Source organism: Macrotis lagotis, chromosome 2 (genome assembly GCF_037893015.1).
Source record: "Macrotis lagotis isolate mMagLag1 chromosome 2, bilby.v1.9.chrom.fasta, whole genome shotgun sequence".
Classification (NCBI taxonomy): domain Eukaryota; kingdom Metazoa; phylum Chordata; class Mammalia; order Peramelemorphia; family Peramelidae; genus Macrotis; species Macrotis lagotis.
Window position 1 is genome coordinate 216,143,144 of NC_133659.1, and position 17,864 is coordinate 216,161,007.

The window sequence follows — 17,864 nt, forward strand, 5'->3', positions numbered from 1 at the left end:
AAATAAATACTAAACTAGAAATTCTGAAAATCAAAGGAGAGATTAATAAAATTAAAAGAAAGAAAACCATTGATTTAATAAATGAAATTACGAGTTGGTTTTTAATGGAAAAAAATAAAATACATAAAGCTTTGGTTAATCTGGTTTAAAAAAAGAATACCAAATCATCACTATCAAAAACAAAAAGGGTAAACTCACCAGCAATGAGAAGGAATTAAAGAGATAATTTAGAGCTTATTTGCCCAACTGTTTGCCACTAATTTTGACAGCCTGGATGAAATGGATGAATATTTTTTAAAACATAAACTACTCAAATTAACAGAAGAGGAAATAAAATACTTAACCCCATTTCAAAAAAAAAATTGAAAAAATCATCAATAAATTCCATAAGAAAAAGTCTCCAGGTCCAGATGAATTCCACCAAACATTCAAGAAATAATTGATTCCAATTCTATATAAACTATTTTTAAAAATTAGAGGAGTTCCTTTTATGACGCCAATATGGTGCTGAAAGCCAAACCAGGAAGAATCAAAACAGAAAAAAGAATATTATAGATCAATCTTCCTAATGAACATTCATGTAAAAATATTGAATAAAGTTTTAGCAAAGAGATTACAAGTTATTTCTAGCATAATACACCTTGATCAGCTAGGATTTATACAAGGTAGGCAGGGATGGTTCAATATTAGGAAGCATATCAATAACAAAGGTAATAGTAAGCATATGATTATCTCAATAGATGTAGAAAAAGCCTTTGACAAAAAAATATTTACTCCTATTAAAAACACTTAAAGGGTTAAAATAATAAACATTATCTATCTAAAACTATCAGCAAACATTATATGTAATGAGAGTAAACAAGAAGCATTTCTAATAAGATCAAGGGTAAAACAAGGATGCCCTTGATCATCACTACTATGCAATATTGTATTACAAATATTAGCTTTAGCAGTATGAGGTAAAAAAGAAATTGAAGGAATTTGAGTTGGCAAGGAGGAAACAAAACATTAACTCTTTGCAGATGATGTGATGGTATACTTAGAGAACCTTAGAAAGTCAAATAAAAAACTACTTGAAACAATAACTTCAACAAAGTAGCAGGATATATAAATCATTAACATTTCTACACACAAACAACAAATCCTTAGGCAAGAGATAGAAAGGGAAATTCCATTTTAAGTAACTGTAGACAACATAAAATAATTGGGAATCTACCTCCAAGACAAACCCAGAAATTGTATGAGCACAATTACAAAATACTTTTCACACAAATAAAAGTCAAATATAAATAATTGGAAAAATATAAATTAGTCATGGTTAGGTCAAGCTAATATAATAAAAGTGACAATTCTATCCAAATTAAATTACTTATTTAATGTCCAAACAAAAACCTTTTTTTCAGAGCTTAAAAAATAGTAACAATTCATCTGGAGCAACAAAAGATCAAGACTATCAAGGGAATTGATGAAAAAATGCAAAGGAAAGTGGTCTGGCTGATACCAGATCACAAACTATACAAGAAAGCAGCAATCATCAAAACTTCCTGGCACTGGCTAAGAAACAGAGTACTAGACTGGCGGATCAGAATACATATAAAAGATACAGCAATAAATGACTATAGTTACAAACACAAAGATATTAGCTCCTGGGATAAGAATTCTCTATTTGACAAAAACTGCTAGGAAAACTAGAAAATAATATGGCAAAAATTAGGCATAGTTACATATCTTATACCCTATACCAAAATAAGATCAAAATGGGTACAGGATTTAAACATAAAAACATAAACATGGATCACTTAACAGATCAAGAAATACTCTGTCACATCTTTGAAAAGGGGAGAAATTTATGACCAAACAAGAAATAGATTACATTATAAAAGGCAATATGGATGATTTTGACTATATTAAATTCAAAAAGTTTTTGTACTAATAAAACTATTTCAGCCAAGATTAAAAGGAAAACAGAAAGCTAGGAAACAATTTTCACAGCTAAGGGTTCTGATAAAGATCTCATTTCTAAAATATATAGACAACTAAATCAAATTTATAAGGTTACAAGTCATCCCCCAATTGATAAATAGTCAAAGGATATGAAGAGGCAGTTCTGAAATGAATAAAATAAAGTTATATAACTTTCATATGATCATATGAAAAAATTCTCCAAATCATTATTAATTGGAGAAATACAAATTAAAACACCTACAAGGTACCACCTCACATCCATCAGATGGGCTAAGATGACTAAAAGGGAAAATGATCAATGTTGGAGAGGTTGTGAGAAGACTGGGACATTAACACACTGTTGAAGTTGTTCACTCATTCAACCATTCTTGAGAACAATTTGGAACTATACCCAAAGAGCAATAAAACTGATCGTACCCTTTGACCCAGCAATATCATTACTAGGTCTATACCTTCTCTTCTAAAGAGAAGAGAAGGGGAGCTAAGAGATATGTAATAGAAAGGGGTTAATTAAAAGGAAGTGTAGATTAAGGAAGGTGGTGGTCAAAAGCAAAACAAACATTCGAGGAGTGACAGAATAAAAAGAAAAGGATAGATACAAGAAGATAGTGTAGAGGGAAATACATAGTAATCATAACTGTAAATGTGAATGGGATGAAGCTTACCCATAAAAGAGAAGCAGATAGGAGAGTTCAATAGAAGATAAAATCCAACAATATGTTATTTACAAGAGACCAACTCAAAATAGAAGAGCACATAGAGTCAAAATGAAGTGCTGGAGTACAATTTATTTTATTTCAGCTAAAGTAGAAAAAGACAAAGGTAGCAATGACAATCTGAGACAAAGTGAAAGTAAAATTATAGCTTAATCCTCTTTTAATTAAAGAGATAATAATAATAAAAACCACATTTTGATGAAAGATATGATAAAAAAATGAAGTAACATCAAAAATTTTTGCAGGAAATTTCTCTGATAGAATTCTTCTCTCTCATTAGTACCTGGTTCAAATTTATAAAAATAAGAGTTATTCCCCAATTGATAAATGGGCAAAGGATATGAATAGGAAGTTTTCAGAAGAAATTAAAGTAATCTGAAAAAATTGTCTAAATTACAATTGATTAGAGAAAATGCAAATTAATACAACTCTGAGGTGCCATCTCATATCAATCAGAAATAGCAGATATTGAAAGGCATGAGGGAAAATAGGTACATTGATGAACTGTTGCTAAGGTTATAAAATGGTTCAACCATTCTGAAGAGAAATTTGAAAGTACACCTAAAAGGTTATAAAATTGTAATTCTATTATGAGGTCTGTAACTCAAAAGAATCATAGGAAAAGTAAAAGGACCTAAACCATATAAAAATATTTAAAGCAACTATTTTTGTGATGGCAAAGAATTAGAAATTGAGGAGATTCTCATCATTTGGGGAATAGATGAATAAAATGTGGTATAGGATTATGATGCAGTATTGTATTATAAGGAATTTTGAGAGGACAGGTTTTAGCAAAAAAAAAGATGACAAAATCTAGTTGAATTGATACAAAATAAAGTGAGAAAAAATAGGCATTAAAGGGAAATTATTTTGGCAACAGTATGTAGAATAAACTGCAATATTAAGAAACTTGAGGTAAGAAGCAGATATTATAATCTAGGTGAGAAGTGATGGGGGCCTTAAAGTAGCAGCAGCTGTAAGACTAGTAAAAATGGGATTTTTATATATAAGAGACGTCATGAAAATAGAAATGGCAAAACTTGGAATCCATTTATATATGTGTGAGGAGAGGGAAAATGAGAATGCCAGGATAATGCCAAAGTTATGATCTGTGGAGAATAGAAAGATGGTGGGGTCTTGAAATGAACAGGTAAATTGGGTAGAACGAATGCAGATGTGGAGGAAGAGGAAGAGGAGGAGAAAGAAGATAAACAGAAGGAGTAAGAAGATTTATAAGAAAGGTTAATTTTTGGATATTTTGAGATTAAGATGTATTTGGACATTCAATTTAAAAAAAAATTGGTAATGGGAGACTGAAGGTCAGAAGAGACTCTAGGGCTGGACACACAGTCCTATGTGTCATTTATTGCAGAAGATAGTTAAATCCACGTTAGCTGATGAGGTTACCAAAGGAAGAGTATAAAAGCTCAGGAAAATAAATATAGAGATGAGATAGATGATGAAACAGAAATGGAGATTAAGAAACACTAATCAAACTAATCAAACACTAACCAAAAGAGTAGCAACATAAAAACTCAAAGAGGTAAGAGAATCCAAAAGGAAAAAGTAACAGTGACAAATACAACAGTCAGGTCAAGGAATATTGGAACTAAAAAAAAAAATCTTTACATATGACAATTAAGAGGTCATGGTAATTTATAAGAGAGAAATCTCACTTTAGAGATGAATTCATATGCCCAAAGGACAACAAAAATGTGCATACCTTTTGATCCAGCAATACCACTACTGGGTCTGTACCCTGAAGAGATGATGAAAAAAGAGTAAAAACATCACTTGTACAAAAATATTCATAGCAGCCCTGTTTGTGATGGGAAAGAATTGGAAATCTAGTAAATGTCCTTCAATTGGGGAATGACTCAGCAAACTATGGTGTGTGTGTGTGTGTGTGTGTGTGTGTGTGTGTGTGTGTTGTGTGTGTGTGTGTGTGTATATGTATGTATATATATATAATATATAATATATAATATATATATATATATATGTATGTATGTATTGTCATGGAACACTATTGTACTATTAGAAACCAGGAGGATTGGGAATTCAGGGAAGCCTGGGGGGGATTTGCATGAACTGATGCTGAGTGAGATGAGCAGAACCAGTAAAACACTGCACACCCTAACAAAAACATGGGGGTGATGATCAAACTTGATGGACTCGCTCATTCCATCAGTGCAACAACCAGGGACAATTTGGGGCTATCTACAATGGAGACTACCATCTATATCCAGAGAAACAACTGAGGAGTTTGAATAAAGACCAAGGACCTTTAATTTAGGGAAAAAACCCTGATATCTTACTGTCTGATCTTGCTATCTCTTATGCTTTATGTTTCTTCCTTAAGGATATGATTTCTCTCTCATCATATTCAATTTGGATCAATGTATATACCATGGAAACAATGTAAAGACTGACAAATTGCCTTCTGTGGGGGGGTGGGGGAGGGAAGTAAGATTGGGAGAAAAATTGTAAAACTCAAAATAAATAAAATCTTTTAAAAAGAGAGAGATAAGTTCAGAAATCACACTATAAAGGGTTGAAGAGTGAGCAAAGAGGAAGTCAAGGCAACAAGGAGAGGTTTTTCAAAGTGTTTGGCTAAGAAAGGGAGACAGAGACAACAGCATAAGGGAATGGATCAAGTGAAAGGGTTAGGGTTTTTTGGTATGTTTTATCAATTCATTTCTTTAAGAATGGGGAAGAATTAAATGGTGGAAACATTTGACAGGGAGAGGTTGAAGGTTAGAAAGAGGAAGGACTTTGAAGACAATCTCTTGGGGAGTATAGAGAGGTAAAATGAAGTACACATGCAGAGGGGTTGGTCTTGGCAAGAAGAGCCAGCTCTTTGTCAGAGACTGCAAGAAAGGGAATAGGAGATGATTCAAAGGGTTTTCAGATGAAGAGAACAGAAAAAGAAGGGTGCTCACACAATATAAGTTCAATTTACTTAATAATAAAATGATAATAATAAAAAGTAAAATATGTTAAGCATTTTACAAAGATTATTTTGGTTGATCCTCAGAACTTTAGAGTTAGAAAATACCAAAAACTGGTGAAGCTGTGAACTCATCCAAACTTTCTGGAGAGAAATTTGGAACTAAGCCCAAAGGGCAACAAAAATGTGCATACACTTTGATCCAGCAATACCACTACTGGGTCTATACCCTGAAGAGATGATGAAAAAGGGTAAAAACATGACTTGTACAAAAATATTTATAGCAGCCCTGTTTGTGGTGGCAAAGAATTAGAAATCAAGTAAATGTCCTTTAATTGGAGAATGGCTTAGCAAACTGTGGTATATGTATGACATGGAACACTATTGTTCTATTAGAAACCAGGAGAGATGGGAATTCAGGGAAGCCTGGAGGGATTTGCATGAACTGATGCTTAGTGAGATGAGCAGAACCATAAAAACATTGTACACCCTAACAGCAAAATGGGAGTGATGATCAACCTTGATGAACTCACTCATTCTATCAGTGCAACCATCAGGGACAATTTGGGGGTGTCTGCAACGGAGAATACCATCTGTATCCAGAGAGAAACAACTGTGGAGTTTGAACAAAGACCAAGGACTTATTGCCTTAAATTTAGGGAAAAACCTGACAACTTATTGTCTGCTCTTGCTATCTCTTATACTTTATGTTTCTTCCTTAAGGATATTATTTCTCTCTCATCACACTCAATTTGGATCAATGTATATACCACAGAAACAATGTAAAGACTGAAAAATTTCCTTCTGTTAGGGGTGGGGGAGGGAAGTAAGATTGGGGGAAAATTGTAAAACTCAAAATAAATAAAATCATTCCTAAAAAAAAAATAAGAAAATACCAACAAGAAAATACTCTAGTACAATTTCTTCATTTAGAGTTAAGAAACTAATATATAAAAATAGCAATGTTACTTGCTCAAAGTGAATATGAGGCAACAATTTTATTGCTGAATAAAACAATTTCGTGTCTTTCTGTACATGAAACATAAATATATATATATATATATATATATATATATATATATATATATATATATATATGATAAGAGAGCAACCAGTCTAATCTAAAAAACAAAATGAAGATTCCCTTCAAGAATAATAACTGGCAGAGTCAAGATGGTTGAATAAAGGTAGTAACCTCTGCCTCCCTCAAACTCTCCCAAAATCCCCCCTCAAACAACTTGAAAATAATGCCTTAAATCAAATTTGGAGCAACTGAGCCAAAAAAAAGGTCAAAATGAGACGTCAAAGTTAACTTAAGAGGTCAACAAGAGAGGTCTATTTAAAAAAAAGAGAGAGAGGTCTATAACATCTTGGTGGAGTTCACCTCAAAATGCACACCACTGGCCTTAGAGGTAGCCACAACAGTGATAAAAGCCATTCTGGGAACTCTCAGATGAGAGAAAGTGAGAGGTCTGATAACTAGTCAGAAAGATTTATTAACACTGTCAATTACTGGTAACTTTATTGTTCAAAAGAAATTTTAAGTCAAAGTTGTCAAGGCAGAAGAATCTAAGAAATAGATAAGCTGGGTAGAGGAAAGATGGGTAAGAGAAACTGAATCAAGAAAATTATGACAAGAGAATTAAAAGCAGGGTAAAAGCATATAAAAATTACAGAAGAAAATAACTAAAAAACAAAATTGGCAAAAGAGACATTGCAATGATCCAAGAAAATTCCAAATGAAGTTATGTTGAAAAATGCTATCTCCAGCGACAGAAATGATGAACTCAGAGAGAAAACTGAAATAACAATTTTCCTACTTTAATTATTTTTCTTCCTTTTTATGTGATATATATTCATTGGAAATATGTTTGCATGATATCACAAATATAAATGCTATTATATTGTTTGTAATTTAAGTGTGTGTGAGAGAGAGGTATGGGAGGAAGAGTTAGAGATTATGGAACTAAAAGTTCAATAATAAATAATGCTATAAAAACAAATGATATTTTTAAAAAGAATAATGATCACAGACATTTACAAATACTACATAATTTGCAACTACTCTATCAGTTCGCTGGGAAATTTTTAGCATAAAGCTTCTTTTTGATAAATACTAAAGATTCTATTGTATGTTTAATTCAATATAAATTATAAGATTCCTTTAAAAGGTTGAAGTATTTACAGAATGGCATTATTATAAAGAAATTTCTAAACTAATCCTTACTTGATTAAATGTATAATAGGGTTTTTTTTTGTTTAAATGTCCTCAGGAAATGCAAGCCCAAAATCTTTAGGTGCTGGTTTAGAAATCAGTCTCAAAAAACTTTTTAAACACAGAAAAGTAATAACAATAATATCGATAATAATAATAATATATAACATTTATATAGTAATTTTTAGGTTTGCAAAGTGATTTATAATCACAACTACTTCTATTGGTTAGATGCATCAATTATCCTCATTTTTTAAATAAGGAAACTTGGAATTTAAGCAGCTTCCCAGATTCACACATTTAGTGATTATGTGCCTAATGCAGTATTTTAAATTGGAACATAGGCTATCTATTATTGCAAAACCTTGTGAATACTAATTATTAGGAAAAAATGGTTCTTTATTATCAGTGGACAGAGCACTAGGTCAGGGGTTAAGAAGACATATTTAAATGTGGTCTCAGATGCTTACTGGTCATGGGACCCTGGGCAGTTATCAACTTCCCGTGATTGTTGTAATTATGAAATGGCACAGTATATGTGAAGCATTTAGCACCATGCTTGATCCATAAGAGATGCTTAATAAATGCTTGTTCCCTTCTCTTCTCCCTATTATAGAGAACAGCAGTATTCTACATAGAAAACCACAAATTAATATTTTCTGTGTTGTATTTTAAATCATTAAGCATTTCCCAATTATATTTTAATCTAGTTCAAGCTATACTCAGGAATTTTGTGGGCCAATGAGGTAGAAGGGTAAATTTGACACTTCTCTAATCTAAAAGTACTTTGATAGATTTGTCCCCATATTCATTTTTGTGTTTTTAATTGTTCCTATTTTTGCATTTAAAAATTACCTTTTTTTCATAATTGAGATCTAATTGAAATATCTCCTGCTGGAATTTATTCTCTTGTTCCTGTAAAAGAAAAAAGTTTGCTTTTATAAATACTAAAATTGTTGCTTAACTTTCTAATTTTTATGATTTCTTTTTTATTTAATTTTGAATTTTTTACAATTTTTCCCCTAATCTTGCTCCCCCCCCCCCACAGAAAGCAGTCTGTTAGTCTATACGTTGTTTCCATGCTATACATTGATCTAAGTTGAATGTGATGAGAGAGAAATCACATCCCTAAGGAGGAAAAATAAAGTATTGTGCCTGACTGATGCACTAATGTAATGAGTAAGTCCATCAAGGTTGGTTATCACCCCCATGTTGCTGCTAGGGTGCACAATGTTCCTCTGGTTCTGCTCATGTCGTTCAGGATCAATCCATGCAAATCCTTCCAGGCTTCCCTGAATTCCCAACCCTCCTGGTTTCTCATATGCCCTGGCTTCTAATAGAACAATAATGTTCCATCACATACGTATACCACATTTTGTTAAGCCATTCCCCGATTGAATGACATTTACTTAATTTCCATTCTTTGCCACCATGTACAGAGCTGCTATGAATATTTTTGTACAAGTTATGTTTTTTAGAGAATACTAAAATATTCCTGTTTAAGAGTAAACACAATACCCCTTCCCCCCACGAAATATAGACCCTCATGAGAAATAAAGGAAAGAGAAAAAAAAAATGTGTTGCAGTCTGTGTTCTGATACCAACAGCTCTGTCTCAGGTGGATCACATTCTTTATGATAACTCCATCATAAAAGTTACTTCCATATTTTTTCCACTGTTGCTGTTGCTGATTATAATTCCTTCCATCCATTCCTCTCCATTACCATATATTATATTTTCTCTCTCCTTTCATTCTGTCCCTCTTCTAAAATGGGCTGCAGAGTAACTGAGTGACACAGCAGACTGATCACCGGCCCTGAGGCCAAGAGGCACCCCTGAGATGCAGCAACAACCTAGCCCCATGGTCTTGAACAGGTCACCCAATCCCAGTACCTTGTAAAAAGTAAAAAAAAAAGAATATGCATATCTTACTATTCTCTCCTATTATCCACCCTCTCCTCTATCACTCACATCCCCCCCTTTCCCCCTTCTCTCTTTTTTAGTCTAGATGTCTATACCCTATTGAGTGTATATGATGTGTCCTCTCTGAGCCATTTCTGATGACAGTAAAGGTTCCTTCATTCCCCCTTATCTTCCTCCCTTCCATATGATTGCAAAAGCTCATTGCAAAAAAAATCTTTTATACAAACTATCTTAGTCTATTCAACCTCTTCTTTCTCTTACTCCCAGTACATTTCCCTTTTAGCAATTGACTCCATTTTTACAATATATTATATATAAAAAATTCAGCTCCCTCCTGTGCTTCATCCATAAAAGCTCCTTCTACCTGCTCAAATTAAATGAGAAGGTTCATATGAGTATTATCAGTATCATTTTTCTATGAAGGAATACATGCACTCCATCATCAAATCCCTCATAATTTACCCTTCTCCTCCACTTTCTATGCTTCACCTGAGTCCTGTATTTGAAGTTCAAACTTTCTGCTCAGCTCTGATCATTTCAAGAGGAATATTTAAAATCCCCCTGGTTCACTTAAAGTCCATCTTTTCCCCAGGAAGAGGATGTTCAGTTTTGCTGGGTAGTTGATTCTCGATTGCATTCTGAGCTCTTTTGCCTTCCAGAATATTATATTCGCAGTCCTACGAGCCCTTAATGTAGTTGTTGCCAAGTCCTGTGTGATCCTGACTACAGTTACACAATATGTGAATTATGTCCTTCTGGCTGCTTGTAATATTTTCTCCTTGACTTGGAAGTTCTGGAACTTGGCTATAATATTCCTGGGGGTTGTTTTTTTTTTTTATTTTTCTCTCTGCTTCTAGGATATCAGAGCAATTTTCCTGTAGGATTTCTTTAAAAATGAGGTCAAGGCTCTTTTCCTAATCATGATTTTCAGGTATCCCAATAATTTTTAAATTATCTTTTTCCTGAATCTGTTTTCCAGATCAGTTATTTTTTTCAATGAGATGTTTCACATTTTCTTCTTATTTTTCATTCTTTTGGTGATGAAGTATTAGTCTTGATTTCTCATAAAGTCATCAGCTTCCTTTAGCTCCATTCTACATCCGAAGGATTTGTTTTCCTCAGAGAGCTTTTGCATCTTCTTTTCCATCTGGCCAATTCTGCTTTTTAAAGCATTCTTCCCCTCAGTAACTTTTTGAACTGTTTTATCCATTTGACCTAGGCTGGTTTTTAATATGTTATTTTCTACAGCATTTTTTTGGATCTCCTTGACTAAGCTGCTGACTTCTTTTTCATGATTTTCCTCTCATTTCTTTTCCCAATTTTTTCTTCTATCTCCCTTACTTGATTTTCAAAATCTTTTTTGAGTTCTATCACAGCTTGATCCCAACTTCCATTTTTCTTGGGAGTCTTTAGATGCAGAAGCTTGTGCTGCCTCATCTTCAGAATGAGTATTTTGTTCCTTCTAGGGATCACAGACAAAGAATTTCTCAATGTTGTTCCTCTTTTTTCTGTTTTTAATTCATTTCTCCAGCCTGTGCCTGGTTTTGGGGTGCTTCCTGAGCTTTTGAGTATTATTTGGACACCCACTTTGGGGTTTTTTGGGGACACCCCACTGGGACCTTTATTCCTCCAAGGTCTTATGCTCTCTTGCCTGTGCTTTGATATGTAAATGACCATAGACACTCCCCTCTGCCCTGGAGCTGTGAGGAGGTGCTCTGCTATCTTAGTATGGAAGGCCAAACTGCAACCTGTATCTGAGTGTGGGCAAACCACAGAGTCCTATCCTGGGGAGAGCAGAGAAATTTCTGCAGTCTCCCCTGACCCCCCACCGTCTGTGAGCTGTGCTCTGGAGGTGCGATTGGTTTCCCCAGATTCCTGCTGCAGATTCTCGCCACAGGGCTGTTCTCAGGCTGGTGCTCCTCACTCCACACTCATTCTGGTGCAGTAGAGTTCTCTCACTTCACCTTAAAGATGCTCCCAGTGATTGCTGGACTGGGGTGGGCTAGGTTGGGTTGCACTGGGCTAGGCTGTGCTGAGCTGTGGCTGAGGTTTTATTTCAACCTCTGGTCCTGGTGAAACACACCTTTCCTGTGGAACTTCTAAGTTAACTTGGACTGGGGAAAATATATCACTCAGCCTTTCTGTGGGTTCTGCCCCTCTAAATTTTGGCTAGAGCCATCATTTTGGAGTTTTTTTTTAGGGGGGGGAGAAGTTTCTGGGAAATGCTGCCTTCACTCTGCCTTCAAGGCTCTGCCCCCTTGATTCTCTCCTTAGCTTTCAATAAAAATAATTTAATGGAACAAATCTACCTATCCTAAGTAAAAACTAATTTTTTCCTAACCTAAGTAAAACTCATTTTTTCCTAAGTCTAAACCATGCTACCTGCTCGGTGGACATTTTCCCTATCTCTTACTCACTGGAAATTTGGAGCCCAATCCTGGTATGACTGTAGGTTCTGATAAGAGCTTTACCCTTTTACCCTTACTTTTGGCCAAACAGGGATTATTGAGCTTGCTTATATTTGGCTATGTACCAATTAACACAGTACCTAATATAGTAGGCAGTAAAACTGCTTTTCTTACTTTTGCATTTTTATGAAAATAATTCTATCAATTCAATTTTCAAATAACAACACAATTTGAAGTTAGCTTGAGCCAACAACTCAATTTTTAGGAGCTTCAAAGTGTTAAAACTTCTAACATTTCAAGATTTGTTAATTCTTCAGTATAAGAATTTCCTTTAGCAATACTGATTACTGTTATTTCCAAAAGTTACATTCTGAAGCAAAATGATTCCTAACAAAAACATTTTATCATAAGATTTATAGTTTGGCATGGCCAATCCAACTACTTATTTTTTAAAGGATAAATCAAGCTGTGCACATGACGTGACCTATGATAATAAAGTTCTTAGAAAAATAGCCACAGGGGTGACTAGGTGACACAGTGGATAGAGTACTGGCCCTGGAGTCAGGAGTATTTGAGTTCAATCTGGCCTCAGACACTTAATAATTACTCTATATGATGGGGGTGTGATCCTCAATATGATGATCTTCAAGAATTACTATGCTGAAAAACGTCACCAAGTACATATGGAACTTCTTCAAATTTAGGCATGCTGCACCTTGAATATCTGATACATCAATGTATCAGAGGCCCAAACTCAAAGCTTTGCTTCAGTTATATGTATCTGAGGTTATGCTCTGCTGCTCAAGTCTTCAGATACAGGAAACTCTTAGCAAGATACTTCTACCAATGGAAATTAGCTCCTTCTCTGCCATTTTTTTTGGTTCCAAAGAGTTGCTTATGGTCGCAGAGTATTGCGGGATTAAGTGACTTGCCTATCAGAGAGTTAGAATAGAAGGAAGACTTCAACACAGTTCTTTCTAACTCAAAGGCCAGTGCTTTACTAACTTCTATTGTTTCTCCTTAATAAAGAGTTAATTTCTCTAAATTAAATATTAACATTATGGCAGTCAATTTCTTCCTCCTAGCATCTAGTCTATTTAAAATGATCTATCTAGATCATTAAGGATCAAGCATTTTAATTATTTTTCATCTTTCTTCTTGATTTCTACTTGAAATTAAGAAAGAGGTAAACAGTGAAAAATAATATTGAAAATGAGCACAATAAGCATGTTATGGGAAAAGACTAGAAACATCCACACATATTCATAAAGCAGAACATCATTAAAAAAATGAAATAACTTTAAACTTAACTTCATGTTCTAATATCTACTTTATATATATTAAACAGAAAGAAGAAATAGAATTTTTATATATTTCATGAAAACAACAATAAAAGCAAATCCTTTACTTTAGCCACTGCTAATTGTCATTTGGAATAAGTCCAAAAAATGAATTTATATACAGCTATGTACATAAATTAAGAAAAGGAAAAAGATGTTTTCTCATTTTCGTCTTTGATTACTGAATGAAAAAGTTCAAGGCTCACCCTCAGTTGTTGCTGTCTTTGATGTTCTGATTTTTGTAGCTGTTGTTTTAATTGGCATATATTATCTTCCAACTTCCCAATCAATTCAGATGCCTGAGGAGTTTTAGCAAAAAAAAATATAATCATGACCTCCAATATTAAGCATTGGAGAAAATCACTGTTATTTCCAAAAGTTACATTCTGAAGCAAAATGATTCCTAACAAAAACATTTTATCATAAGATTTATAGTTTGGCATGGCCAATCCAACTACTTATTTTTTAAAGGATAAATCAAGCTGTGCACATGACTTGACCTATGATAATAAAGTTCTTAGAAAAATAGCCACAGGGGTGACTAGGTGACACAGTGGATAGAGTACTGGCCCTGGAGTCAGGAGTATTTGAGTTCAATCCGGCCTCAGACACTTAATAATTACCTAGCTGTGTGGCCTTGGGCAAACCACTTAATCCCATTGCCTTGAAAAAAACTAAAAAAAAATAGCCACAGAGTTACCAAAAATGCTTCAAAAATGTTGACCTTGAAATCAAATATCATAAAGTTTTCATTAACAAAATAATTATTTGACAAGGCTAAAAATGTTAACAAGAGTTTCTTTGTGTTCTAAGGACCAATAAATGTAATGAAGGTAGTAATTCATTTCGGAACCAATATATAAGTTGGAGGAGAGACAGCATGGGATGAAGAATAAGGGCTCACCTTGGAGTAATAAGACACTGTGTTTTACGCATACTGATAATGTGAACCTCAGCAAGTCCCCTTCTTACTGCCCAGGTGACTCCTAAAGCATTACAGAGTTACAGAGGAATCTCTAATCTGAATTTGTGAAAGGCATTTGTACCCAGGGAGTTCCAAAAAGATGAAATTTCAGGTCTACATTTTTAAAAGGTAAGTTTACAGAAAGTACTACTTTGTTCATAGGGTTGACCTGAAAGCCAGTGATTTTAGTAATTACAAGACATTCTGCAGAATTCTAGTACTGCTTTCTATATCCTCTAAATTATTATCTTCTTGAGAGAAGAAATTCTGTTCATCTACACATTCCAAATATTTCTCACAGGATATCTAAAACTAAAGAACACTAAAAAGAGTGAACAGATATGAACAAAATTAATTAAATTCTATCAATATACAAAGTGGAAAAATTAAAAATTGCATTCATTCTTTCAAATTATTAGGAAAAATCATGTTCCCAAGAAGAAGTAAAAAAATAATCATAGAACTGCAACTGCCAAAACTAGAAAAAATCTTAAAGGTTATCATACCAAATGCCTTCAATTAACATATAAGGAAATTAAGACCCAGAATCATTGTTCAAAAGAGTTTAAATTCAAACAAAGATCTGATTTTAAGGTCCAATATCCACTCTGATTATACGAGGCTATAAAATAGAAATAGCTGACCGAAGAAATGTTAATTTATACTAACAATGAATTTAATATACAAAGTGTGTTTTTTCAATTTTATTTCAAAAATGATTTAAAAAAACAACTAATCTCAAAAAAATATCCAGTTATTCTTTGATTTATATAACATTGTTGAATGTAATAATACAAACAATTAGTGTTCCTTATTTCTGTGTAGTTGCCTCTATAAATATACACTACCTTAGTAGAAGATATAGCATATTCTTCTTTCATAAGCTGGATATCTGAATCACACCTAGTTTGTAATAGTTTTATACTTTGTTCATAATCTTGTACAATATCATCCTTTTCTTTATAAAGTAAGTTGTTCCTAAAAGCAATGAAAATAGTAGTTGGAAATGAATATTCATTGTTTTAAAAAACTATTTCTATCACTGAAATTTTTAAAAACAACTAAATAGAAGCCTTTGGATAACAAAGGACATATTTTGTAATATACAGGACTTTATGGTGTTTGGACAAATTGAAGCAAGTATCTTGGGGCTTTAATATCAATACTTTATTTTTTTAACCTTTATTGAAATTTTATTTAATTTTTCCAATTATCTACAAAAGGTAGTTTTCAATATACATCGAATTGCAAGTTTATAAGTCCTGCATTTTTCCTACCACCATCCCTTCCTTTTACCCTCTCCATGGCAAAGATAAACTGGTAAAAGCTGTACATGTCCAATGTGTTAATCATAATTCCATATTTGTCATTTTGTGAAAAAGGAATTAGAATTAAGGGGGGAAATTCTGAGAAAGAAAAGGAAAAATAATAGAGAAGTTTTAAAAAGGTGAACAAAGTATGCTTTACTCTGCATTCAGACTCCACAAGTCTTTCTCAAGATATGGATGGCATTTTCCTTAACAGATGTTTCAAGACTGTCTTTGAATACTGAATTTCAGAGAGGAACTACATAGATCATAGTTGATCACCTCACAATTAATGTATTCAAAGGTCTTTTGATTCTGCTCACTTCACTCAGCATCAGCTCGGTCAAGTCTCTCCATGCATCTCTAAAGTCAGGTCACTCATGATTTCTTATAGAACAATAGAACTCCACAATATTCATATGCCATAACAGTCAGTCATTCCCCAATTGATGGGCATCCCCTCAATTTCAAACTCTTTTCCTCCAAAAAAAGTGCTGCTTTAACTATGTATGTAAGACTTTTCCATTTTTTACAATCTACTTGGGATACAGATATAGTAATAGTATTACTGGATCAAAAAGTGTGCACAGGGGGCAGCTAGGTGGAACAGCAGAGAGAGTACCAGCACTGGGGTTAGGAGGACCTGAGTTCAAATGTGGCCTCAGACATTAAATAATTACCGAGGCGTATGACCTTGGGCAAGTCACTTAACCCCATTGCCTTACAAAAAAGAAAAAAGAAAAAAAGTATACACAGTTTTATTGCCCTTTGGGCATAGTTTCAAATTGCTCTCCAGATTGGCTGGATTCACAACTCCACCAACACTACATTAGAGTCCTAATTTTCCCACATATTCCCATATTCTTCATTTTCTTTTTTTGTCATCTTAGTCAATCTTATAGACATGAGTTGCTATTTCAAGAGTTGTTTTAATTTTCATTTCTCTTAACAAGAATTACCTGAAACTTTTGTCATATGACTATAATACCTTTAATTTCTTCATCTGTTCATATCTTTTCACCATTTATCAGTTGGAGAATGACTTGAAATTTTATTCATTTGATTCATCTCTCTATAATTTGTAGAAATGAGTCCTTTATCAGAAATACCAGCTATGAAAATTGTTTCCCAGCTCTCTGAATTTCTTATAAACTTGGTTGCAATGATTCTATTTGTGTAAAAACTTTATAATTTAATATATTCTAAATCATGTATTTTGTAATTTATAATGTCCTTCATTTCTTGTTCGGTCAGAAACTTATTCCCTCTCCATAGATCTAATAAAGCATTTCTTATTCTCTTAACTAGTCTATGCTATCATCCTTATGTTTAAATCCTGGATTCATTTTTACCTTAGATTGTTATGGATTCATCAGTTTATTACTGTAGTCATTTGCTACTGTTTCTTTTGTACCTAATGTAACCCACTATTCCTAAACCAATATTAGACAGTTTTGATAGTGTTGCTTTATAATATAGTATTTAGATCTAGTACTTTTAGGCAACCTTCCTTTGCATTTCTTAAATCAATTCACTTAATATTCTTGATATTTTGTTGCTCTGATGAATTTTATTACTATTTTTTCTATCTCTGTAAAATAATTTTTTGATAGTTTGAGAGGTATGGCACCGAATAAGTAATTTAATTTGAGTAGAACTTTCATTTTTTATTGCATTAGCTTAGCCTTCAAATAAAAGACTCAAGAGATGCATAAAAAGATTAGTGGAAAGAGGATAAATACTAGTCAATAACATTAAACTGGATATGTCTCAACATGGAAAGACAATATTTGTAATACTCTTGAGAACTGTATTTCTCTTAGGATAGTTAATTTAGAGAGAGAGGGTATAGGCATAAATCAGTCATGAAAAGGATGTCACTTTATCCAATACTTTATTTCATGAGGGTTAAATTTAATTGGAGGGTTTGTACTTATTAAGGAAATGGGTATAAATGGTTCATGAAGTGATTTTGTTTATGAATTTTGTATTTATATTGGGACAGAGAAAGGGAATGTACAAGAGGGTTATATATGGATCAAAAAGTGATTTTACTTTACTTGATACTTTAGTTAG

At 33.3% G+C, this 17,864-nt stretch overlaps 1 protein-coding gene across 8 annotated transcripts in view; it reads right to left on the reverse strand.

Moving 5' to 3' along the window:
• CEP112 (centrosomal protein 112) overlaps nt 1–17,864 on the reverse strand; it is a 644,230-nt gene that overhangs the window by 432,322 nt on the left and 194,044 nt on the right. For all 8 annotated transcript variants that reach the window (XM_074224744.1, XM_074224743.1, XM_074224738.1 and 5 more), the window contains 3 exons: nt 15,330–15,459; nt 13,724–13,816; nt 8,702–8,761 (listed from right to left, as the gene is read on the reverse strand). In XM_074224744.1, coding sequence (XP_074080845.1) covers nt 8,702–8,761; nt 13,724–13,816; nt 15,330–15,459 — 283 coding nt within the window. The remainder of the gene's footprint in view (nt 1–8,701; nt 8,762–13,723; nt 13,817–15,329; nt 15,460–17,864) is intronic.